Source organism: Eleutherodactylus coqui, chromosome 3, assembly GCF_035609145.1.
Source record: "Eleutherodactylus coqui strain aEleCoq1 chromosome 3, aEleCoq1.hap1, whole genome shotgun sequence".
NCBI lineage: Eukaryota > Metazoa > Chordata > Amphibia > Anura > Eleutherodactylidae > Eleutherodactylus > Eleutherodactylus coqui.
The window spans coordinates 83,491,645-83,519,103 of NC_089839.1; the positions used below are offsets into that span (position 1 = coordinate 83,491,645).

General features: G+C 43.6%; 1 protein-coding gene across 1 annotated transcript; it reads right to left on the minus strand.

Moving 5' to 3' along the window:
* Positions 1–250: 250 nt before the first annotated feature.
* Positions 251–27,437, minus strand: POLR1B (RNA polymerase I subunit B). The gene is made up of 15 exons (XM_066595808.1): positions 27,177–27,437; positions 25,425–25,592; positions 23,673–23,819; positions 22,424–22,556; positions 19,414–19,550; positions 16,073–16,296; positions 14,883–15,054; positions 14,190–14,358; positions 13,795–14,076; positions 11,894–12,027; positions 9,937–10,107; positions 8,459–8,615; positions 8,157–8,353; positions 3,908–4,161; positions 251–3,829 (listed from the first exon to the last, which is right to left on the minus strand). Exons 1-15 carry the CDS (start codon positions 27,351–27,353, stop codon positions 2,947–2,949), a joined length of 3,405 nt encoding a protein of 1,134 aa, XP_066451905.1. The 5' UTR covers positions 27,354–27,437; the 3' UTR covers positions 251–2,946.
* Between the last annotated feature and the right edge of the window lie 22 nt (positions 27,438–27,459).

A 27,459-nucleotide genomic window follows, 5' to 3' on the forward strand; every position in this document is an offset into this window, starting at 1 on the left:
CCAGTCCTGCATCAATTTATCCACTGGAATGGGATGATCCCACGTTGAGTAAAACGTGTCCAAGACACTGGAAAATACGGAGAAAGTTATAGGAGAGACAAATTGTATTTATTACAAGGTATCATACACAACAAAAGAATATCATTAGTAGACACTGGGAAGTGTTGAAAAGCAATTCATTTCTTATGGAACAACTTCCAAATAAACCACAGATCTCTCTCTCACCGCTGCTAACCCCCCCCCCCCACCCCCGAGCCTGCTCAGACGAGAATACAGTAACTCGAGAAGAGCGATGCTCACTCCAGTAACTGCCTTATCTGAGCATGCTCGCTCATCTCTAGTTATTACGTTATTGAGATGAAAGATTAATATGTGACCAGAATCCTACTTATGAATTTATTTGCATTTATCCAAACCCTTTAACCCCTTGAGTGGCGGGTTTCCTACCACCCTGTCGTGCCCACCAGGGCAGGTTTTTTTAAATGGTCTAATCATTGAATTTCAACTAATTTTGCAGTTGCGTTCCAAGAGCCATAACTTTTTCATTTTTCCATTGACATGGCCATGTGAGGGCTTGTTTTTTGTGGGACAAGTTGTACTTTTTGATGGCATCATTTTTGGGTATATATAATGTATTGCATAACTTTTGTAAAAACATTTGTAGGGAGATTGGGGGAAAGAAAAGAAATTCTGCCATTTGTTTTTTGGATTTCATTTTTACAGCATTCAACATGCAGAATAAATAATGTGATAACATTATTCTCTGAGTCAGCACGATTCTGGCGATACCAAGTTTATACAGTTTTTATGTTTCGGGGAGAAAAAAAAAAGAAATGGGGAAAAAAGAAAAAAAGGGGCCATGTCATTAAGGGGTTAAATAATGTACCAACTTCCTTCTCTGGGTCATTACACGCAGGGATACGACATGTGTGATTTTATTTTACATTTTTTACAAAGTAAAAGGTAGACAAGTGTTTTTATTTTTTTTAATAATTTTTTAACTTTTGTTGTTTTAACTTTTTTTTTATTTTTGTCTTTTTAGGCGACTTCCACAGGGACCCATCAGGACCCCCTGATCACTTTCTGGAGGTCCCATGGTGACAGCCCTTTACATGCTGCAGTGATAGCCCTTTACATGCTGCAGTCACATAGACTGCAGCATGTAAAGGGTTAACACAGCAGAGATCAGAGGTTTTCTCTGATCTCTGCTGTAAGAGCTAGTACCTAGCTGTCCTCTGACAGCCAAGCATCAGCTCTCCCTGCCACAGAGACCATCGGCTTGCTTCTGACAAGCCGATGGTCTCTATAGCAACCTGTAAGCAAAGCAGGACATTAGAGGCAGGAGATTGCCGGCAGATCGGCAATATCTTCTGCTGGTTTTTCAAAGTCCTTGCTTTGTTCTCTGTGGGACTGTGCAGGCAGAGCACACTGTAACAGCTTGTGGCATTGTGCTCTGCAGCTCCCATAGTGATACATAGCCCGGAAATCTTCCGGGCTATATCACTATCGGCAGTGGAGCTCGTCCCGGAAAATTTCCGGGCGTGCCACTCAAGGGGTTAAACGAAGGGCTTTCAGTGTATTTTTGATTCTTCATATATTGTTCTACAAACCAAATCATAAGTTATTGTCATCTATGAAGGATGAACAGCGTATACTTTTTAAAAAAGGAAAGCATATAGCATTTGTAACTGTTTACATTTGATGAAGACATAAGATCTTTATTAAAATTTATTTGACATACTGTCTCTAACCCAGATGGCCCCCCGTGTGGAACGCATGTGACATACAGCGCCGGTCATGTGACGGGACATCTGCATGTAACGGGATTCCAGCAATGAGTACATAGCTCCCTGGTGGAGCGCATTAGGAAGGTGGAGCCTGCGCTATGATGCAGAGTGCACTGGTTATGTCACCCTGTCAGCATCAGATGGAACGCATGTGGAAACGCACTAATTCCCACAGCGTAGACTGACACTACAGACCACGGTGTTATTCAATAGCAACTGATCACATGGCTACTGCAGGATATTTAAAGTAAATCTTTCACCCCGATGTACTAGGCTCGAGGAAATGGTCTAGGAGCACCCCATACGCAATATAGTTTCCCTGACAATAAAAAATAAGTGATCTAACCTCAGGATACGGCATCAATATTAGAAATGTGGGTACTTGACGCCCGTCATTTCCACCGATCAGATGATTGAAGAGGTCGAGGTGCTCAAGCCTCTTCACTGGTCTGTGGGTTCAAGCTGTTTGATCACATGGGCCAAGTGCAGTTCAGTCCCATTCAAGTGACTAGAATTAGGCAGCAATACCAGGCCCCACCACTATGAAATGTACAGAGCTGCACCTGGTATACAAGTGAAGAGGCTGCAGTGAACACCGGAAACAGCTGATCAGTGGAAGTGCTGGGAGTTGAACTTCCCACAGATTTGATATTGACGACAGATCATTTCATATAAAAGACCCAGAAAACCCCTTTAGACCATTTATTAAAATTAAACAATATTTTTTGTAGATTGAAACTGTGGAACGGCTGCTCAGTAAATAAAAATAAATGTTTATCGAGGAATTACTGCATGTCTCATGGCGCATCACTGGCTGAAATACAGATTATGGAAAGCGTGCGTTATATACCATTGGGCATATATAATATGCATAGACAAGTTTACTAATTAATTCCAATAAAGGTGTTTGCAATCTAGAATGTCCATGCCTGTTGAAGCCATTATAAAGACTATTCATCTTCTCAAAGTCGGATTTCTCCCAGACAATACAAGTGAGATAAGTCAACTGAAGTGGCTGTTTTTGGCCATTTCACACGACTTACCGTTGTGCACCGTTGGTAATCATTGCAGTGAGCTGCAGATAAAAGTTATTCACAGGCTTTTACTGCACAAAGAGGAGTACATAAAAATATCAGCTTTGATGTAAGGCACTTGTTCTTCAGCGCACAGACAGCTTAACATTGATGTTCATTGCTGCCAACTCTGCCACAAAGTACCGAAATACATATGGCACAGCAATGATGTCAACTGTATCGGTACGGCCGCAGATTAAGCAATACTGTTTCCTGTTTCGCATTGTCGACCAAGAAGGTGGAGGCTTTTCCAGTAAAGGTGACAGAAGACAACCACAGGTTATACACACGTGGGCCTCCGATCTATCAGAACAGTTAAACAGTCTGTCATGGAGAAGGAAAGAGGTTCCATGTGCCAGAAGAGCATCACGTTCCATCTCTCCAAAACGAATACCTCCTTGTAGATTTCTACCACCGACAGGCTGGTTGGTGATTTTGTCACGTGCGCCTGTCGTCCGGACTTGGAACTTGTCAGAGACCATGTGACGAAGACGCTGGTAGTAGACCACGCCAATAAAAATATCCACCTCAAGCTCAAGCCCACTAATACCACTGTACAAGGTCTCCGTGCCATAAAAGTTATAGCCAGCGGCCTTCAACATTTCACCAAAATATTCCAGAGCGGAGTTCTCTTCTGAGAATGTAAATGGAGTGGCGTCATGGCATAAACCATGTAGAGCTGCCGATTTACCAGCCATGCTCTCAATCAACATCCCAATTGTCATTCTGGATGGGAAACCATGTGGGTTAAATAAAATGTCAGGAACCATCCCGCTTTCTGTGAATGGCATATCTTCTGACGGCCAGAGTTTGCTAAGAATGCCTTTCTGCCCGTGTCGACTAGCAAATTTATCACCTATGGTAGGGTTACGAGGGACCCTCATTGTGATGCACACTGCCTTGAATTTTCCAATACCTTGGTCATTGCTGCAAACTTTTATGTTGTCAACAACACAGTCCTCTTTACTCCTGAAAAAGAGAACCGATTGTGAGAAGAAAAAAAACAAAAAACTTTAAAGATGTATCGCACAGTCTTGAACTACCTACTTGTAGAACACAATAAGGCTGTCTCCAGTGGTCTCATTTATGTAGCTGTAGTATGGGTCTCCACACTGCAGGAGGGCACCTATCGGTGGCAAGCCGTCGTCATCAAGTTTTCCAATTACCCGCTCATCACCAAGTTTGATTCCAAACACAAAATTGTCATCCTTGGATTTAACTTTGTCAGACAGGTCTATAAAATCAGATTTGTAAAGACTCCCATGCGCAAATCCTCTCTCCAACGAGCCTTTGTTTAAGATCTGCGAAAACAGTGAAGATTAGGAGTAGATTACTTAACAGGTAACTTCTAGCCTATTGCACAGATCATTCGGTTGCTCGATAGCATTGAAATCAACTCCACAAGTGACAGCCAATAAATTGTGTATTTGAAAGAGATCAAAAATAGCCCAATAATAACCAGATCAAGTATGTGTCCATTACAAGCCATTTACTGGCTTCAATAGAGGATCACAATATAGCTGCTGCTTGTCTCAATTTCTATGCTTAAATAAATGAATTCACCCCCAAGTAACGTCTCTCTAGCAACCAATTTTGGTGAGAAATAATTCCATGTGGGTAGGTCCTTTCTATTCTGAGCAAATCCAATGGTCTGCTCGTGAAAAAAAATTATAAAAATACAAGCTCGAAAAAACTGGAGCCCAAGAGAATAACTTCCTACCCTTTATATCATTAAAGGGGTTTTCCCGCTAAAGACATTTATTCCCTGTCCACAGGATCCAGAATTTTTGATCGCTGGGACTCCGACCGCTGGGGACCCCCATTTTTCCCTTTCCTGTGAATAAGTGATAAATATCTTGAGCGGGGAAGACCTATTTAACATGGGGAGGGGGGGGGGGGGGGGGGAGGGTTGTTGGGGGGGTGGCAAGATTTTTGTACTTCGCATAAAACCTATTTCTCATCCCATTCATTGGGGGACACAGCTTAGACCGTGGGTATAGCTACTGCCACTAAGAGGCGGACACTAAGCAGAAAGTGTTGGCCCCCCTACTAGCTGTACCCCTTTTACGGCAAGTGCAAAAATCTTGTCATTGGAAGACACAGCTGAAAACAGTGGGATGTTCCAGAGCATTCCCTCGGGGGTGGGAATAGTAAAGGACGCATGCGCTCAGTTTTTTTGCGGTCTGTAAAACTGACGGATTAGCTTAGTTCCTGCAGGAGAGGCATAGCTAGTAGGAGGAGCTAACACTTTCTGCTTAGTGCCCACCTCCTAGTGGCAGTAGCTATACCCAGAATATAGAAATGCTATATAATAATGTATAACCATAGTAAGACTGTAATAATATAACTGAAGCCATACTGTGTGAACGTTACAACCGTGTAGTTCTTTATAAAATCAGGAAGTATTTGTACATCCCTCTAATGTAACCTCTCCAAATTTTTTGCAAATCTACAATTATAACACACATAGAAAATGTGCGGCAACGGTCACACGAATAATGATGGATTTCTTTATTTTACACCATTTCATGGCTTGCACTAAACCATGTGACCAGTGTAATTCAGCCCAGCATGCCATATACCTGCATTTTTAGCAAAAGGCAGCTGAAATTTTCCAATCCAGTCAATTACATTTCTGGCATTCAGAAGTCGGCAATCGTGAATGCCCGTGCTCATTCATGCTGCAACCGATGTTATGTCTTAAGATGGCCAGTGCAGGCGACCATCTATTGCCTTTCCATCTGTAACAAAAGCCTCACGTTTTATAGCTTTGGTCTATGTTAATGAGGTATGGCACCATGTACAAGTGTTGTGGTATAGCATCGCGTACGTGTTGTGCTCTTCACTCATCCATTAACAAACCTGCCTCTGTAACTGAAGGGTGCAAATATAATTCTTTGAGTTATCTGATAAACAGGCATCATTTCACCCAACGTATGTAAAAAAAGGGATTTCATACCAAGGGCTAACTTACGTTACACAGTAAAACATGGAAACATGATTGCCAATTAGCAGCAGATAGCAACCAGAGATCACTGGCAGTTCTGTGACCGTAGGTGGAGAGCCTTTATACAGCTCACAGAAGGCATGGGTAACTTCTAAAAGTCTTTAGAATTCATAGTAAGGGGCACATTCTTTATAAAAAAAACTTAAGCTGCTGCAGAACCTCTTTTTGAAGAGTAAGGGTCCTTTTACAAGAAGCAATTGCTTTTATTTACATGCACAGATAATGGTTTAAACTTTGTCATTTCCTCTTGCAGCACCTTCAGCTCATCAATAGTCGGTCAGGGGAGTCTAGAAACGCTGGGAATGGTTCGCACATGACTGATCGATCGCCTTTTACATGCAATGACTCGCAAACAAACAATTATTTGTATGCTTGCATAAAACGGACAAATGATAAGCAATTGAATTTTCGTTCGTCATTCACCATGTTTACACTGAATGATCATTTATTTACACATGATTTAATGAGTAAACGATAAAAGTGTTCCGTGTAAAAGGGCCCTAAGGTGATATTCCTGTCTACCAGCAATTGCTATGAGATACACATTTTTTTTCAAAGGTCTGCAGCCACAGAGCTGTATAACACCCACTGCAGCTGACGATTAAGCTCTTTATTTAACAGATTCAGGACAAGGGTATTTTGAGTCTTTGGAATTAGACACCATTTAGCGATTTTTTGTTTTTTGCAGTTTAATGGGGTTTTCCAGATAAACACTATTGATGACAGCCTCAGGACAGGTCATCGCCGATTGGCTGGGATCTGCTGCTTTGGACGCCGTTGTCTGCGCTACAACACACAGGGTACGCAGGAAAGTAGATGACTCAGACCCGTGTAGTGGCCAGCACTGGTAAATGCAGGCACAACTCATTAAAATCAATGAGAACTATGGCTGCAATCACTAGCACTGGTCACTAAACAGGCGATCTGCTTCCACTCCTTATTCTGTGTGTTGTGGTGACGACAGCTGATCGGTCAGCGGACCACAGTCGATAAATTGCCTGAAAAAAACCCTTTTGACATGGTGTGCCTGTGGGAGAAGCCATACTGTTTTTCTATAGTCCATCTTGTCCTCCATCCTATTCTGTGCTTTTCCATTTCTCGGCATCTTACAATCAAGAGGAGTAACATCTCTCCTAAAGGAGAGCAGTAAGTGAGGAGACTTTAAAAGGCCATCTATGCTCCTCTGGGTAACATGCAAAGATGGAAGATGGAGCAATACTTCTGCAGCACCACCTAGTGGATGGCAGCATTCCTTCAAATCAATGCTTGACCCCTTTACACAGGTAGAAGATAGAATCCATACACAGTCAGCTATTTGGGGGTTTTTGCCCATCAGTGTGCAGTAGACCCTGGCTTGGCTAGTGAGAGCCTGTGATGTAGGTTGGGAAAGGCAATATCTCTCCTTAGGGAGAGCACCAAGGTGGTGAGTGCAGAGACTTATAAGGCCATCCACGCTCCTCTGGGAAATATGCAAATAAGGAAAACGTAACAATATCTTGCTTAAAACGTATTCATGCGTCTTGGCACATGAACAGACAATCAGAGGTATGCAAGGCTCTTTACAAGGCCTCACAAAGAAAAGCTGCAATTAACTTTCGCCTACACAAGTCTGTACTGCACATGGCCTCCAGGGAAAGAAGGCAGTAATGTACTCGCACTGCATCATCAGTCTGCTTATATATACATATATGCATTCAACCAAGTAAATCTTAATGAACTAGGCCCAGGTAAGTGATTAATGATTACCAAACACTGCCAGCGTGCAAATTAACCAATTAACAACCTTAACAGTTAGCATGCATGCAAGCAGTGCAGGAGAGGCGTTCTGCCTGGAGACTGTCGTCCCTGCAGTGCTAAGCTTCAGTAACCAATAATAAAGAATCATAACAAGAGATGTATAAGTAAGGCGTCTTCTAGCCTCGTTTTCATTGTCTTTGTCTAAAAGGACTATAAATACTTGTGCTTGTTAACAAATAAACGCAGTCGGTCACGATTCCACAACTGCTTGTGTGATGTGTCAGTGATTCTCCGAGCAGCTTGTACTTTACCCTTAATTTGGAACACAATAATATACCTGTAGCACTCTACTGCACTAACACGCCTCAATACGGCCTCAGACTAATTGTTAAAGCTTTTGGCCAAGGAAAGGTTTAGCTATTTATTATAGAAAATAAAAGAACGTTCAGATCTCCTCTAAGAAATTCCTAATCATGATTTCCGCTAAAGTTTTGCTATGACATAATGATCAGCCACAACACAAGATTAGAGTTGTGCATGCAAATAACTTACCATAGCATCCTCCATATCATATCCTGTGTATGAAATGACAGCTACAATAGCATTGGTTCCAATTGGATAGTTATCCATATCAAAATAATCGTACATGGCAGGACGCACAAGTGGAGTCTGGGGAGTTTGGAGGCGATACAGCTTGCTATCAGAGCGATCTTGATAGGTTAGAAGGGGGAAACCCATTGTCTGTTTACCTGGGAATAGGGACAGAATATTTGCATTAACACTTCTTTCTTTGGGTCGTTGTACCATATATGCAATCCCATTTTCGCAGGGTGGAAAATCATAAGTGTACTTACTCATCTGGCACTGGTACATGTTTCTGGGACTCTGGTTGTGATCAGAGTAAGGAATGAAATTCGCCACGACACTCATCATGCTGTGAGGAAACAGTTCCTGATGGGTGGTGACTCCGGGCACAATGTCACCCTCAAATACAGCCACATTCAGGAAAACCTGGGAGACAAAAAGAAATACATAAAGAAATTTTGAGTTAGAGAAAAAAAAAAAAAAAAGTTTGCCCTACCAAAACAATTACTAATGTATCATGCTAGGTGATAAAGAACGGATGGCTGGGATTCGCTGGGTCTCCCAGGGATCACAATATGAGTCCCCATGATGAAGGAAGCTGCAGTGGAGATAGAGACAGTCGAGCAATGCGTTTCGCTATCTCCTTCAGCCTCATACAAGCAAAACGGAGCAGTGGCCATGCATGCGCACTACCACTCCATTTACCCGAGGTGTGCTGTCCTAATCATCTTTAGGGGTCCCAGCATTTGGACCACCAATAATCAATCATTTATCGTCTATCCTGTGGGTAGGGGATAAAGGTTTTTTTTAGATAACCTCTGTAATACAAGCCAGTTATATAAAAGGGTAGTTGCTCTGATACAGCCTTGAACGCTGTATACAGATCATACAAATACACCAGGTCTCAGTGGGACTTCCCAGTGTTACACAAACATGAAATTTGGTAGGAGCATTCTTCATGTCCTAAATAGGAAAAGTAAAGGGGTAACAACTCGAAAACTCAATGCTAATTGCAAGAGTATTGGCACCCCTATGTAATGTATCTAATCTAATTCTCTAACTTCCTGGTGTCGTACCAACATGAAATTTGGCATGTCCCTTCTTTAGGTCCTAAATAGGAAAAGTACAGAGATCACAGCTCGATTATTTAATGGTAAGTGCAAAAGTATTGGCACCCCTATGTAATGTAACTTTCCGGTGTCATACAAACATGAAATTTGGCACAACCATTCTTTAGGTCCTAAATAGGAAAAGTAAAGGGGTCACAACTCGATTATTCAATGTTAAGTGCAAAAATATTGGCACCCCTATGTAATGCAACTTCCCGGTGTCGTACAAATGTGAAATTTGGTGGGAGCATTCTTTAGGTCCTAAATGAGGAGAGTGGGAGGTGTGGCACATTCTGCAGAGGAACATAAGTACATGCAGCCTGAGAAGAATCTAACGCACCTCTATGTGTATACATATTTTATTCCTCGGTTACTCTAAAGTAAGCTTGACTTTATAAAATTTTCTGTGCAAACACGTAAACATCTGTATCAAATTAACTCGGGCAAAGCCGGGTATATCAGCTAGTACTAGTATAAGTTTTGGAAGCAAATTAACCTGTCTTGACATTTCTTAGAAACACTTTATAATGACCAAAAGTGATCTGGCTCTGCTAATAAGTGCATACTCATACATGTGATTCCTTTATAAATGCTATACTTAGATCAGTGGAAATACAACACATTTTGCAATTACATACCTGCTCCAATGAACCAATCAGTTCTTCTTTCCCTATAGCCAAGTTCCTAACAGGACGAACCAACCTGCCGGGGGTAGTAAAAAGATAAAGCCCAGGATAAAGACTTGCTTTTCCAGTCATTGGAACGAGCACTATCTCTGTCCAAGATGGTAACTTCTTTTCTTGTGTTACCTGTAAAACAGACAAACATGTCATAAACAGGTAAATTGTAGTCCATATAGGCTTATAAACATGCAGCTGGGCTGTGTAGTTAGAAGCAAGGTTGGGATTGGATAGGTTCTGGGAGATCCGGAAAGCATTGGTCAAAGATGATTGCACCTTGTAACGATCATGTTTCTCAGAAAAAGAAGACCCTGTCATATTAATGTCCTATTACACTTACCTAGGAGGCTCGGTCCGCATCCCTCTTGCTGCTCTTCGAAGCTCTGGCAGGCTTCCTGCAGTCCTCGGTCGCCCACAGAAGATCCCTTTCTGGTTACGGGATTCATAAATCCTGCCTCCAGGAAGCGATGGCTATGATTGGCTGAGCAGCGCTCGAGAACCAATCATAGCCATCGCATTGTGGAGGCAGAATTTATGAGTTGGCCGAGCTGCAGCATTGATTGGCCAACCCATAAATCCCGCCTCCACAACGCGATGACTGGTTCTTGAGTGCTGCTCAGCCAATCAATGAACCCATCGCAGCCATCACGCTGGTTCATTGAGCGCTGCATTGATTGGTTCTAGAGCACTGCTCAGCCACTCAGAGCCATCGCTTCATGAAGGCAAGATTTATGAATCCTGTAACTAGGAAGCAATCTTCTGTGGGCGGCCGAGGACTGCAGGAAGCCTGGCAGAGTAGCGGGATGGATGTGAACCAAGCCTACTTTTTTTTTAACATATATTAAATGCAGCCAGTGCTCATTTTCGGGTAGGGCTTATATTTCAAGCCTCCACGAAAATCCTGAGGGGAAGGGGGAGAGAAAAAAAAACCAAAACGAGGTAGGGCTTATTTTCAGGGAAACAGTAAATATATGGTTCATGCAGGGAGCCATAACAAGTGCTGTTTAAGCTGTGGGCCCTCCTATAGATATTAACCCCTTAACGACTGCCAATACGCCTTTTGATGGCCTATATCGGCGGCCTATATATGAAGAGAGATTGTGGGGCGACCCCTCTTCATGCAGCGCAGGCACCAGCTGTTTATTAACGCTGACACCCACGAGCAATAGCTGCAATCGGCCGCGCAGCTATTAACCCTTGTAATGCTGCTGTCAATTCTGACAGCAACATTTAAGTCCCCAGAGAATGGTGTTTTTTTATTTTACTCCACTTGGAATTTTTAAAAAGTTTTTCAGTACATTATATGGTAAATGAAATAGCAGCATTGAAAAATACAACTCTTCTCGCAAAAAACAAGCCCTCAAACAGCAACATCGATGGATAAATAAACGTTACAATTTTTTTTTAACAAGTAACGCTATGTGGGGTGAAGTAACCCATTTGCAATCATTCCAGTTCTCTCAGGCTGGTTATCCCCTGCGTACCTCCTATCACTGTACTGCGGATGACCGCAGAGGCTCGCTGGCGGTCATGTGCAGTACAGTTTTTCTTGGTTTATTTGCATTTCCCGCACAGTTGCTTAGCAGTGACGCAGGTACCCCGCAGCCCATATGCGATGTTAAATGCATATGGGCTGCAGGTCAGATGGCCTCAATTGTCATCAATGGAGGTCGTCCGCCCACATTCTGTGGAAAAATAGAGGAGGCTGCATTTTTTCTTCTGCTTGCAGAATATGCAATTCGTATCCAGGAGTGTGAACAAAAAAAAAAAAAAATTAAAAACCGCATGCCTTTCAATGCCCGTGTTTTACCGTGGATCATCCGCGCAGGCGGTGATAACGGAATCTGCAATACAAATCCGCTTCTGTGAGCCCAACCTCAGAGGTCAGATGTTTAAACACAAAAAATAAAATTACCTTAAAGTTGCGGAGCATATTTGCAAGATTTGGAGCCAAATCTTTCTCCACCCAGCCTACCATGCGACCATCCAGGATGACCTGGTAACATTCTGAAAAAGGTTTTCCAGAAACTCCATCAACTGGAGTCATTCCTAGAGGATAAAAGAAATCACTAATTTAGTTATTCATCCTAATAATAAACGGGCTGCCCCATGAAAAGAAGTTATCCCCCACCCACCAGATAGGTGTTAACTATCTGATCAGCAAGTCTGACCGATGGAACGAGAATGGAGATCTCAAAAGGCCCCAAATGCAGTTGAGCATACGCGCTGTCACTCTATTCACTTCAATGGGATTGCCAAAAAAGCCAGAGTTTAACTGCTCAGCCATCTCCAGCAGTCCCACTGTAACAAATGGAGCAATAATGCGTATGTGACCATCGCTTCACTTACTTGGGGACTTTCAGAAGCCTTGTGATTACTAGGGGGACCAGTGGTTGCACCCCAAGATCAAATAGTTATTCGCTACCCACGGGATATAGGAGAACTTATTTTCATGTGACAAACCCGTTAACAAAATGGGTAAGGACCTCCGTGTGTTAGACAAAGGTAGACTTTGTAATTATGTGCACTGTCGAATGTATCCCATTGGATTAAACATTTTTCCTTTTTAGATTTTTCTTGTACTGGCCAATAATATTTTTTATAGACATTGTAAGTTGGGCTTCTTACATGAAAACAGGCCGACAGTTACAGGCAACATGTAGGATGTGAGTTACACCATTTAACAATAGCATTGAAAATCATGTCTTAAAGGGATATTCCATTGTTAGGTGCTTGACACAGGTCGGGAAGGGCATCATCTCTCCTTCAGGAGAGCACATAGGAGGTGAGTGAGGACGCTTAGAAGGCCATTGATTTGTGGGAATGTTGCCATCCAATAGGTGGCACTGCAGAGGTATTGTTCCATCTTCCTTATTTGCATATATTTACCAGAGGAGCATGGATGGCCTTATAAGTCTTGTCACTCACCTTCTAGGTGTCTCCTTAAGTAGTGATGATACTCTTCCCAACCCACATCACAGGCCTCTCACCAGTCAAGCCAGAATCCTACTGCACACTGATGAGGGGTAAAAACCCTGAAACAGCTGTCCGTATATGGATTCTGGCTTGGCTTAAAATTCCCAGTCATTGTTATAAAGACCTGTATAAAGGATTGGACATTGCTTTGCAGGAATGCTGCCAACCAATAGGTGGCGCTGCAGAGGTATTTTCAGGCTTGACTTATAATGAAGGATTCAGGGCATGTAGAGGCTGAAAAATAATCAGTCGATCATTGCTTTCCTTCTCCCTGTTGTGCTCAACAGCTGTTCGCTTGGTCAGTCAGGAAATACTGTAAGTGCAGGTTGTCCCTCGGCCAGAAGAATTTGACAATATACAATGAAATTTCCCCCCCATATATCGCACAAAATAGCTAAAATTCTAAGAAACATTTTAGAAATTTACAAAAGCGATTCATCTACAACGCAAATGGTTTTCCCACAACTTAAAATTGCTTCACAACCACTTTGCCCTAGCTGTTTGCTGCTGACCTGGACATTTGACTGCTGCAGCCAATCACTGGCTATAGAAGGTTACTGATGTGAAGCAAAGTCATAGGAGGACCCCTTTAAAAACTTCATTGAACTGTTTTAATGTGGACAGTTATCAATGCAGGCTCTCTTTAGGTCGTTTCAAAGGTTCAGTCCTTACTAGGGACTATAACAGATATTACACATGTAGAAGTGCCTATTATCTGATGGCTTATTTATCAATACAAGAGAAACTGGCAGCTGATAAGAAAGCTTTGAGGATAGCGGCATAATATACTTCTCAACTAGACATGGTTGGCACATGGTGAAGATGCATGCAGCACAGTACCTAGCGCAAAAAGCAGATCCAGCAGATGCGAATTGATGCAAGTCTGTGTCACAACCTCGCACACGACCGTCATGTGATTCATAAGACCACAGGGTTCGCCATCTGGAGTGTGCACCGGGCACAGAAAACCCCAAGACTCTGGCAGAAGGCGCCGGACAGATGTAGTCCTCATCTTGGCAAATGAAGCGCCTCTGTGTACACAGCGAAAGTGAGAGAGGTAACGGACGAAATTCAGCTTGTCAGCAACTACAGCCATCCCAGAAGCCTGCATCATACCAAGACCTAAAACATGGAGAGAGAAAAATGATTAAACAACATAAAACCAGTATATTGGAGAAGGCTGAGCGATGGTTGTTGTCACACAAAACACTCCACTGATCAAGCTCTGGGCTCACCAGATTTGGTCATCAGGTTTCCAGTAGCTAGCAAGTATTCACACGCTTTGGTGAGATCACTGGTCCAATTGAATAGTCTCACAAGGTTTTCGGAGCTAAAAACTTCACATCTCTGTGGATTTTTATCCAAGGTAGCTTTAACTCCTATCAGCCAGTTCTCCATCTTCTCCTAGAAGAGAAAAACAGGCATAAATATGGTTACACCTGTGATACTACATCTTTGTGGACAGACGTTACTACACTTTATTTTTCGCCCCGTTGAAGTCAATGGGACTGCATTGAGATTGAATTAACGCAACGTTCCCATAGTAATAAGTGGAGCAGCAATGAAATGCTTGACCATCAATCAGAGGCCTTTGGTAATCCTGTTCTAGTGATCAATGGGGTACCAGAGATTAGACACCCGTGATCAGTTAAATTATTCCGTATCCACAGGATAGGTTATAACTTCTTTTGTTAAGAAAACACTTTTAAGTACATTGATATGACAAGACAAGCAAGTAGCTTTAGGGTGTACAGAAGCAGCAGTGGTGGTACCAGGGCCCCGCTTACAGAGGACGTCCAAAAATCCCTATGCCATATAAAAGACCATACTGGATATTATATATGGAGCATGTCAGATGGGGGCCTCGTTGCAGATTTTGTTCTAAGATTATGTCTCAGATTACCTAAAACTGCATCGGACATACGTACCTTTAGAAACATGAGTAAAAGCTGTCCTGGAGTTAAAACCTCTTGAGTCATTAAACTGTCGGGATTATCCTCCATGCACTCGTTTTTCGCATGAGCAAAAAGTTTCCTCGTCATATAGCCGAGCATGCAGAGTTTCTCAACGTTGGTTTTGAGGTGGATGCAAATGCATCTTCTGCAAATGGAAAAATGGATGATAGTTAGAGGCAATAGTAGAAGTGCTGGAAAAAAAAAACAACTTAATAACTGCACGCTAAATGTGAAACCAGCACTACTGTTCCAGATGATCACTGTGGTGGTATATCCTAGCCCTCTATATCTAAAAATAAATAAATATATAGATTGATTTATATATTCAGGGCTAGGATATACCACCACTTTTTGATCAATGGTGAAGGAACAGTAGTGCTGGTTTCACCGTTTTCCCGTGCAGAGAACTGAAATACTGTCCCATTCAGATGGCTAGGGTTGGCTGCACTACCCTGCACAATTGGAGCGGCGCCATTCACAGAAATCTTTGAAGAGACATAGTGCCAAATCAGCACTGCGCCTCCTTGATTTTTAGGCTGGGTCCACATAGGCGCTAATTTCCAACGGAATATCCACAGCGGGCCTTCTGCTGCAGATCAGCCGCGGAATGCCTGTCTCTAGAGTCGCACCATTTGGTGCAGGTTTTATCACAAATTGCTATGCGGAATTCACCCCCCACATTGAGAAGAGGTGAATTCCACAGCAGAGGCCGCGATAATATTGACATGCTGTTGAATTGAATTCCGCACTTGAAAGTCAGTTTCCACACGGGTTTTGTCCAGATTATTTCCAAAGGTTGTGGACAAGATTTTCAAAATCTCATCCACATTGCTACTACTGTAAATGCCGTAGAATTTCCATGCGGAAGGTCCACACAAAAATTCCGCCCCATGTGAATCCCATCTTAGAATCATGTGGGTATCAGAGATTGGACCCTCCATGATCAGAAAAGGACGGCATATCCTAGCAGAACAACTATAAATTGTAAAGAAAGATTCTTAACGGAGTCCAACATATCAACCATAAACACAGGCAGGAAAAGAGGATTTTGCTAGTAAATCTGGAGTGAATATCGGCTCATTTATGGCCGTACTGGCCAAATAACCTGTGCCGCTACGGTAAATATAAAGCTGAAGATATTTCATGTGCAATAAAGAACTTACTCCAGGAGAAACTCTGCCACTTGTTCATCTGTATACCAGTCTGGGAGGTTAAACTTGACTCGGAAACGCTCTCCCAGATATTTGAGAACTTGCTTTTGCGTCAGACATCCCTCATCCATCACGACTCGAAGCATCTGAGTGACGCAGTCTCTATAGAAGGAATTGTCCTCTTTACCTTTGATCAGCTCTGTGAAAATCTCATAGTCGGAAAAACTAACTAATGCCTGTAAAAGAGAGATTAAACTGATCAGTACTAGTTTGAGGGTTCACAAGAACATATACACAAAAGAAATAATGCACATCTGGTGTAGACACGTTGGCAGCCAGTCCTGACCCCGTGAGCTAACAGTCTGCATGATAAAATGTAATCCCTACTTTACACAGGACGATTCTCGTTTAAACAAGCGGACGAGCTAGTTGTTCGCGATTGGCAGATCATCTCTGAGGATCGCCAATGTCTCACTTAGTACTTCCCGTTCTATGTGAAATACTGACCGGGAAGTGTTTAAATGCAGCGAGAAGTGAGCGAGCCAGCGATGATTTTAATGCAGGTTGAAACTGAGCGACAGATGAAAAGTGCACGATGGCTCGTGTTTAGGTGTAACGATTAAGGCGCACTTTTGCTTGTTTAAACGTATTTTGAGCGAAGATCGTTACCTGTAAATGAGCTATTACAGTAGCTACTGTGGTCATCACACTGGGTAGGTGGTCAAGGGATTTTCGTGTTTAACGTAAATAAAGCATAAAAGTATAATGAAAGCTTCTGCTACTTTCTAATAAGGTGTTTAATCCCTCAATATTTTATGACCTCTGCTTGCAGCTAGTGCAGTTTTTGTATACATCCAGAGGCTCAAAACTCATGCAGACTTGAATGCTCACAACTGAGGGTCTGTACCACCCTATGTATGTAATCTCCCATCTATGTAATCCTCTGCGAGGTACTCCACTTGGAGGCCATGGATCGTATATAATTCAACTACACCTATGCATTGTAACAAACAAAGGAGAGGGATTTTTGTGGCTGCAGTATTTGGCCCCCAGGGCACTGCCAAGACTGATACATTTCACATAACTGAGTGTTTGTTGCACTTAGTTACAGTGTATGCAACGCTGTGTGGGCTACATACATCAGCAGCATAAGGCTGAATGCACACGGTCGAATTTGCATTGCAGAATCTGGAGCGGGTGTCCGCCTCTGGATTCCACAGCAAATACTGGCCATAGCATGCAATGTAAAAGCAGGTTGTCATGCCCATGAGCAGAAATCAATTGCGATTTCCGCTTGTGGGTGCAAAAAAAAAATTTATTTTGAGCTGGATTCTGTGTGGACGGCTTCCATTGAAATCAGTGGAAGCCGTTCGACCCGCGGCCCTTCCGCAATCCTCATTATGGTAAGGCCGGGGGATCCACGCCATCGCCTAGTGACGGCACAGCATTATCTGTACCGTGCATGTGCACCGGACGGCACATCTGCAGCACAGATAATAAGAATCTGGCCAAGTATGCAGGGGTTACGGGCTGGGCACAGGGTTGGATGCCGCATGCGCAATCCAAACTGGCCGTGTGCATTCGGCCGTGCTCTCTCTCCTAATATTTTGCTACAACGTATGAGTTTAGGGTTAAATGGATCACCGATGAGTCCAGGCAGTTTTAGGCTGGGTCCACACATGGCTGATTTGCAGTGGAATGTCCGCAGCAGGCATTCTGCAGCAGATCAGCCGCAGGAAGCCCGCACTATTTGCCGTGGGTTTCATCACGAATTCCTTTGTGAAATTCACCCACTCATTGAAAAGAGGTGAATTTCGCAGCAGAGACGGCAATAAAATTGACATGCCACGAATTTGACTTCTGCACTTCAAGTCAATTTCCGCACGGGTTTTGTGTAGATTATTTCCGCAGCTTGTGGACGAGATTTTTAACTTCTCATCCGCTTTGCTGCTGCTGTAAATACCGCGACAATTCTGCTCCGCGTGAACCGCATCTCACCAGACAGATGATTGCTAGGCCAGATACAAATGATCGGAGATGTGGCAACAATGGGGGAGATGTTACGTGTGAATGCCATGCGCATGACTAATGGGCCATTCACAAAGAGCGATTATTGCTCAAAATGTGTTCAAATGAACAAGTTTTGAGCAATAATCATGCAATGTAAATGTGCCAGTTAATTAGATGCACCATTTTTGACACAAAACGCTATAAAGCAAGCCAAACTTGAGCAGGCATAAAGAAGACTATTTAGGGGAACGTGGCTTAGCAATGCAGATTTTTAAAAACTTCCCTTCTTTCCCTCTTTAGCTTTGATACCCAAGAAAAGGATTTTTGACTCAACAACAAATGATCCCATAGATCAAAATGCAAGCAGCGCCATCTACAGGTTGTGTGAAGATACACTGCTACAATATTATAGTTCAAACCTGAGAAACTAGAATAGAAGCCAATGGATGTAAGCGGATGTCTCATCATTTCCCATCCAGACTACGGCAACATTCTCCTGGGATGTGAAAGCACCCTCAGTTCTTGTTTATGTACTTTTTGTTTTATGTTATATACTTGGGTCCTTTTCATAAGCGCAGCATCCTTAAATTAATAATGCGTTAAAATACCGATAATGACAGCAAGTATCATCAATTTTATGGAACTCTGGGGAAAAGTTACTAAACCCCACATTACTGAAGTCAAGCTTAGTATAATTTTTTTTTTCACATCAGTTTTCTGGAGTAAAGCCTTCTTAGGTCACTCTCACACAACCGTATGCAAGAACGTTGCGTTTTTCTTTGTGCAGAGCTGCGTTTTTATGCATTTTTTGCACTTCTTACTATGTTTTACTACATATTTTTGTGCAGAAAAATACTCATAAGCAAGCTGATGTCGCAACTCCCCCTTACTCCTAGTGGCATACCAATCAGCACAAACCCCCCCCCCCCCCCCCGAGTATTATGTGTGCAACTGCGCATTTACTGTGTTTGCTTACATACCCCATTCATTTCAATGGGCGATTTATAAGTGAAATATGCTAAAATGCCAAAAATACGACATGCCGTGTGTGTTATGGGTTGCGTGAAATACGCGGTAGTGCGAGAGGCTCCATTGAGATTCGCGCACATAATATGTAGCAAAAACCTGCTTGTGTGAGAGTGGCCTAAATGTCCCTCTGTGTTTGATGGTATACCAATACTGCTAATGAGTGGGGAATGACAAAATATAGGAACGGGCCAGTGATGGGTGATCACTATGCTCCCCAGATGAGCTCAATGCTTACTATGCCTTAATGTTGGTAATGTGCAGACATATCTTCCCTTACGTATCAAGCAAGTTATATCATTCATTGCCAGACTGACCTTCAATGCAAAGCCTAAGGGGAGGAAGAAGAGCTCCTTGTTATAAACGAAGTTAACCATTACGGAGCCATTATCCAAGTAATGTAGGTTCATGTTCACAGCCGTGTGCTCGTCTTGGACGCAACGAACAGACATGCCTGTGGAAAATGAGACATTATGTATTGCTTACATTTCTCCTCATTTACAGTTTACATACTGATGTCATAACCACCGGTAAGTACGAAGCGCGAGATGAAGGCTATAAATGAACTATACTAAAATTAGGCCTAAATACAAACTCCTCACAGTGGACTCCAGCTGTCAGGCAGGTTAATGACTTATGACCGATCACTAAACATTGGACCTGTTGATCCTGGCTTATTCCGATTGACAGATTGGAGTCAGGAAGGATTTTTCTCCTTTAAATAGGGAAGATTGGCTTCTACCTCAGTTTTTTTTAACCTTTTGCTGGATCAACATTGAGGGTAATAGGCTGAACTGGATGGACATAGTGTGTAAAGCCAAAAAAAAAAAAGACATAGGTTACTATTAGAGATGAGCGAGCGTACTCGGAAAAGCACTACTCGCTCGAGTAATTGGCTTTATCCGAGTATCGCTGTGCTCGGGGCTAAAGATTCGTGTGCCGCTGCGGCTGACAGGTGAGTCGCAGCGGGGAGCAGGGGAGAGCGGGCGGGAGAGAAAGATCTCACCTCCGTTCCTCCCCGCTCTCCACTGCAGCTCCCCGCTCCGTGCCGGCACCCGAATCTTCAGACCCGAGCACAGCGATACTCAGATAAAGCAAATTACTCGAGCGAGTAGTGCTTTTCCGAGTACGCTCGCTCATCTCTAGTTACTATGACTAATAAATAAAAATTGTATACTGGTGTATCTCACAGCAAAGCGTCAGTATTAATAAGCATTTGTAAGTATTCGCAAATGTTGTTCATATTGGCAATGGAGAGGTCAGCTGACAGGTTCTCTCCTTACACATACTTCCTAAAACCAGCCAACCGATTTAACTTGTGTTAATCCTCAGGTCTACTATGGCTTTGGGCTCCTTCACACTGGCAAGATATCAGGCCACGAAACACACCTGATAAATCGCCCTTGCAATCCTTCTGAAAACCCCTGGATGCGAGGCGATTTCACATGGAAACAGCCTCTCATCCCTGCGGGGGTGCCCTTCATCCCTGCTGTGGCTGCCACAGCTGCGGCAGGGGTTTGCATTGTTCTCCCCTTGTTTTCAATGGGGGTCGGTGCTGCTGCCACCAGCCCAATTAAAAACAATGGGCGATATCACAAAAAAGACATGCTGCAATTTTTTTTTCCATGCAGCATTGCTGTAGTAAAAACATCGTAAATGAGAGTGAAACCAATGCACTGCAGTGGTTCCAAAAAGAACATTACCTATCCACATGATAGGTGATAAATGTCCGATTGCTAGTGGCTCCATTGATGACTAGAATAGGGGTCCCAATGCACCCGTTCTCCACATCATATAACCAAGGAAAGGAGGAGTTTAAAACAAACGATGGTCACCTATTTGCTCTATTCAATATCTATGGGGCTCATCGGAACATCCACATTCTCTATTCAATTGTCAGGTCTATACCTCACTGGATATATTAAGGGAGATTCAGGACTGTTTATTACTTCTTTTTTGGGGGAAATCCGTCACATTTTATATCAGCCTAAGGGTGCGGTCATATATTGCTGATTAGCGGCAGATTTTGTTGCAGAAGTGCAGCAGAATTGAAACCGAAATCTGCTGAAGATCTGCAATAAAATCCACAGAAAACTAATGAATGACCCCAAGGGGGAGTCTACACGGGACGGAAATGTTGCGGAATGTGCGCAGCAGATTCCGCATCCATAACGGAGTCAAGATCTGCACCTTGGTGCGGATTTTGACTTGAAAGCAGCTGCGTACCCACAGCTGATTTCAGAAGATAACACGCTCACTTCCAAAGTCTTCGGCTGTCAGCGTTTGGAAGCGAGCGTTCAATCTTTTGAAATCAGCAGAGGGTACGCAGCTGCTTTTGAGTCAAAATCCGCAACAATGATGCAAATTTGGACTTGTTTTGGATTTGGAAATGCTGCAGAGTTGTGGACATTCCTCAGCATTTCCGCACCGTGTACACATACCTTAAAAGGGATTATCCAGCCTTTAAGAACCCTCAGGATAGGCCATCTGATCGGCAGGATCTCCTGTACCCATGCGAGCACCGCAGCCTCCACATATGAGCATGATCCGGAGGATAGGCTATTGATTTGTAAAGACTAACACATCTAGGACTACAGACTTAAATATACCGTATATACCGGCGTATAAGGCGACGGGGCGTATAAGACGACCCCCCCAACTGTCACCTTATACGCCGGTATTACAGTGGAGGAAAAAAAAAAATCATTACTCACCTCCCCCGGCGTTCTGTCGCGCTCCCGCAGGATGTTGCTCGCTCCTCGTCCCCGGCGCAGCATTGCTTTCTGAATGCGGGGCTTGAAATCCCCGCCTCCAGAAAGCTAATACACACGCCGTCAGCCAGTTACATCCATTCAATGACATCATTGAATGGCTGTGATTGGCTAAAACACACGTGGCTTCAGCCAATCACACTATTCAATGACATCATTGAATGGGTGTGATTGCTAACACACGTGCGCCTTCAGCCAATCACAGCCATTCAATGATGTCATTGAATAGTGTGATTGGCTGAAGCCACGTGCGCCTTCAGCCAATCACAGCCATTCAATGCAACTGGCTGACGGCGTGTGTATTAGCTTTCTGGAAGCGGGGATTTCAAGCCCCGCATTCAGAAAGCAATGCTGCGCCGGGGACGAGGAGCGAGCGACATTCTGCCGGAGCGCGACAGAACGCTGGGGGAGGTGAGTAATGATTTTTTTTTTTACACTTTTTTTTTTTTGTATTACCGGCGCATAAGACGACCCCCGACTTCAGAGCAGATTTTTCGGGGTTCAAAAGTCGTCTTATACGCCGGTATATACGGTATATAAAAAAAAAAGTATTCACCATATTGAGTATAGCCTGGACCTCTGTTTTTCCACTTGGGGCGAATCAAAGCTATAGGAAAATTTCTCCTTTGCATAATGAGCATCCTGATCACTTTCTCGATTCCATTTATTATGAAGTAGCCACCCATTTCCTTTGGATAAAAAAAAGAAGAAAAAAAAAAACAGTAAAGCAATGGAAAGTCGATTATAACTGCTATCTGAAAACTTTAGATAGATACGTTACTGAGCAATTCAAAAGTTCTGATTGCTGGGGGTCCGACTGCTGAGGCCCTCACTGATCACTAGCACAGGCCAGCTGAAGTGCTCAACAGGAAGTCTGCGGGCCCACCTTCAGCTAACCAGCATTGAACTCACTGGCGGCATTTAAAGGCTAAAAATCTCCGGAGGGCTTATATGCCCTGCTTTCACCTACTTGATGGGTTGCCCCAGGGTTGTAGTTTTCAAAAATTAACTGCAGTTAAAGAGGTTTCCTGGGACTAAGATATGGATGAGCTATCCTCAGGCCCGATTGTCAATATCAAGTTAGTGAGGGCCCGCTGCTCAGGGGCCCTGATGATCAACTGTCTTCATTCCATAACGGCATACATTTTATAGCAGATGTGCCTGGCATTGAAGCTCAGTTCTTCGTCTGAGAACCCAGCCCCCACCCCACCATCCTCTTTTAGGGGTGCGCCCGCAATGCCAGAACCCCTCCATCCCCTCCTAGGGGTGCGTTTCCATGGCCAATGTCTGCGCAGTAAACTGCCATTTATCTACAAAACTGTGTGGCCATTAACAGAACTGATTTTCAGATGCAATCAATGTAAAAACCATCCCGATCTCCATGTGGGCTCTGTTTTGGCTGCAAACTTTTAATCCTAGCCTCAAGTGTACCTGGGGTTCCATTATGCAATCCAATAACATCTTACAAGTATCTGAACCCATTCTTCCTTTGACTGAACCTGGGCGGACCAAGGGGGCAGACAGAGCCATCTCTAGTGTCCAGTGAGCCCCTGGGGTGCAGAGTTCTCTCATAGACACTCCATTTGGGCCAACTAATGGATACATAATCCATAAAATGAAAGGTTTAGTAGATATACCTTATCCTCTTTCCATACAGATAAACCCTTATGACATTCATCTATGCCAGGTCACTCTTTCAGATACACTTTGACAAACTGATGCAAAACGTGATGTTTCTACTTGAAAACAAACAAGAAACTTTCAAGATCTATAACAGTGAATAGCCGATTCCCCATATAACCTACCTGCTCCTCTTCATGGTGCTGAATGAGTTGCTGTGGTGACAAGCCATACAAGTTACAGAGTTTGGACTTTACCATGACTGGGATGTGGCCAAGGAATTGCTTGATGACACCTTTTTGAACACCGTTGATGGACCAGGATACATCCGCCTACAGAAAGTGTATAATTAGATACAGGGAATACAAAGTGTCACATATCTAATGATCCCATTAGCAATCTACAGTAATATGTCCCCAGAGACAGCTTACCAGCTCTCCTGACACGCCTGGTGTAACCCCTTACGAACCAGGCTGTTTTGTACCTTAAGGACCAGACACTTTAGGGATCTTACCCACGTGGTGGTTATACTGCCCTATTATTTTTCACTTCAGCTCCCAAAATTATTTTGGCTGTCTTCCATTTTCCCATTTTTTTTTTTATATCTTTTTCACTGACGTTTTCCCATTTTTCAGTTTTATTAGGAGTATAAGCTAAAAAATGATTTTTTAAACATTTATAGTTTTTTTTTTAATTAGTATATTCACACTAAAATAAAGAATGGGAATGGGCTCCTCAATGGACGTTTTGATATATAAACTTGTATGGTTTCAGATTACAGGGCGCATACAGGGACAGTTTTGGTTGGTGTCTGCTTTGGGTCATTTTCTATTATGTATATGTTTTTAAAATGTTATTCTGCAATTGTATTTTTTTTTTTAAGCTTACTGCTGTATTTTTTTTTTTTTTTACTATGTCCCCCATGACGTCATAAGACTCCTGGGGAACATTCACATGTGTATAATAAAAAAAAAAAAAAAATTTCCCACTTTCGCTGAAACATCCATAGAAGCCCCAGTTACAGGGAAACACCCCCTGTAGTGACAGTAGTTACTGGCAGAGCTGATCAGGGTCTGCTAGGACCCTGCAGCTCTGCCTTGCCAGGGGATCCCAGCAGTCACGTGACCGCAGGCTTGTATAGTGGAAGAAACACTTGAGCGCTATGTACCGGAGAAAGGAGAAGGCAGAAATGGTTAAAAACACCTACAGCAGCCGTGTCCTTACAGGACCTGTGATGATGTCACTGTCATATAATCAGTCACCTGTGTGGGAGGAGTCCGGGGGTCACATGACTTGTAGGTGATCAGTGTGCGCAGGACTCTGCTGTGCTGCTTTTGATTCCTGTAGCATGAATGTACATGTAGCAGAGCTGTGCGTGTGTGACGTACATGTAGCAGAGCTGTGCGTGTGTGACATGCATGTAGCAGAGCTGTGTAAAATGGAGTAGTTGGATAGTCTAGTGTCTAAGAATGATGCCTACGTGATACACGCAGCGTTTTACCGCCATATGAGCCGGCTTTCAATGCATATAGCAGCAATTACACACTGCACTTGACAGTTGTGCGCTGCGCGACTAGTTTCTTTTTTTTCTTTTAATTCTTTGCTCTGTCTGATAGCGGTGTTGCGTAGGCAACACCACACATAAGCAATGTATTACGTAGACACAGCATTTAATAAGGAACCAATAGAGAATAATAAAGCTGTACATGCGTAATATGCGGTGATATAGAACATTATATGCCAGGTATATACACTAATGTGAATGGATCAATGAAAATCAATGTACTTTCAATGACTCCTTCACTGTGTAATACGAGGTGAAATTATGCTTGTGGAAATGAGCCCTGACTGTGGAAGACGACTCCAGGACTTCTCGTTGTTTAGATGTTAGGGAGAAATGACTGGGTATAAAGGTACAATACAAAATCAGAACTCACGGTCAACCTTCCCCGGTATGTACACCTTCGTCCGCGGCATTCTGCGGGGTAAATCTTAGGCTCCATACAGAGGCTTCCTTTTGGAATCCTAGGGGGGGTGATGACTGCATCCACAATGGCAAGTGCCACACGCTCGCCTTTAAAACTAAATTCTAGCGGCTTCATAGCCTGTAGAAATAAAAGGTACATTAAAAAAAAATTAATGCGTTAGTCCGTCACGTCACAGGAGGGCTGGACAATCCCATAAGTGTTCACATGGTGGTGATACTCCAGTAGCTCACGATGCCAGTATGTACCCTAATAACGGGTGACATTCTCCCACTTCCTTTTAGTTGCCTTCTAGAGCAGGAATTCCAAACTGGCTTTGTGAACCAGACCTTCAAAGTCTACTCTGCAGCAATATACTATGTACAGTTGACATGTATACGAGTTACGATCACCCGGTATACCGTCAACCGCAGGCAGTTGAAAAACGTACATGCTGAGTTTTGAGTTAAAGACTTCTGAAACTTTCAGAAAAGTGATTAAAGTTAGAGAATAGGCCAAAATACACATTACTGTACTTCCCCAGCTCGATACCCTGCAGAAGCTCCTGCAGCGATCACATGACAGCTACCAACAATCCCCGGCCTCAGCGGGCATCGGTGCACGAACTGCACGTCGCAGCTGAGGATAGGGATAGTCTGCGGCAGTCGCTCCAACAGCACCCGGTCATGTCAGGAGCCTCTAGGAACCCAACATCTGTGCTGGACCCGCAAGACATCTAACCAGTGAGTATTGCATATTTTGTCCCATTCACCGCCCTTAGACCACTGTTACATGAGATTGTGTTGCGTATTACGTGCGAAACGCATTTCAATAGGGTCCCTCATACAAGTGTTTTTGCGCCACGTGTTTTAAATCACCCACTGAAATGAATGGAATGCGTAAAAAAACAGCACGCAGTAAATACGCAAAAGCAATACTGCTTTTTCCACGTAGGTTGCTATGCTACCAGCTGGGAAAAAAACGTGACATCAGCTTGTGTTTTTACTGTGCAAAAATATGCAGTAAAAACGCAGGCAGACGCTTACAAAAACGCAGCTCTGCGTGCAGTAAAACGCAGCGTTTTAACATATGGCCTATAAGGGGGATCCTTAGGAAAGGTCATCAGTACTTGATTGGTGGTGTCTGCCTCTAGGGGATCCCCGCCGATCATCTGATATCCGGGCCTGCTGTCAATGTGGGCAGCACCAGAAACTGTCAACACGGCACTGCATCCACCAGGAGCTGTGCCTGCAGTGCCACACCTGGCCTCTGGAGTATGGACAGCGCTATATGCTCCAGGAATCAGATCAGTGCAGTTCCCGTACAGGTGACCCCCAGCCGATCAACTCTTGATGACCCATCTTGAGGATACTCCTGGAGGACCTCTTTAACCACTCATTTGCAAGTCTCTAAAAACCCCTTTAACTGGGTCTGCGGGTCTTATAAGGTGATCCTGAGAATGAAGGGGCTGCATTGCCGGGTTATCGCCATGTCCCCTTCTAAGCGGTCCCTGTACGGAGACCCTCTAATAAGGTCGGGCTCACACGACTACGTTTACCTGTGGATCTCTTGCACGCCAGTAGGCAATCAATGATAGACGTACGCCAGTCCTATGTTGGTGTGTAATAGGGCCAGGATAGGACTGCTGCGATTGTGTTTGCACAAGTAATATGCACTAAAAAAAAACACAAAACACATGCCCCTGGTGACCCTGTGCGCCCCTACCTGCACGGCTTGGTACAGCCCGTCCGTCATGGCATCATTATAGGAGTCTATGTGCGGCCTGGTCAACTCCTGTAGCGGGGGGTGCTGCTTGCCCATGGGCTTCCCATAGCTGCGGTCCGTAATGTTCTTCAGGCTCGGTTCTCTCGGCAGTTTCTGCCATTTCTGGGCTGAACTCATTGTATAACGTTCCCTAACAGCGGTGCGGCGTGCTATTCGGAACTACAGGCAGCACATGTGAGGGGAGGTCAATCACGTGTGCAGTACCAGGCACTTCCGCCCGCAG

Coding starts and splice junctions, on each gene's coding strand:
- POLR1B (XM_066595808.1), bottom strand. CDS start 27,353: ATGAGTTCAGCCCAGAAATGGCAGAAACTGCCGAGAGAACCGAGCCTG. Junction 23,820..25,424: donor CATACCGGGGAAGGTTGACC/GTGAGTTCTGAT, acceptor CACTTTCTGTAG/GCGGATGTATCCTGGTCCAT. Junction 14,077..14,189: donor AAACCTGATGACCAAATCTG/GTGAGCCCAGAG, acceptor TCCATGTTTTAG/GTCTTGGTATGATGCAGGCT.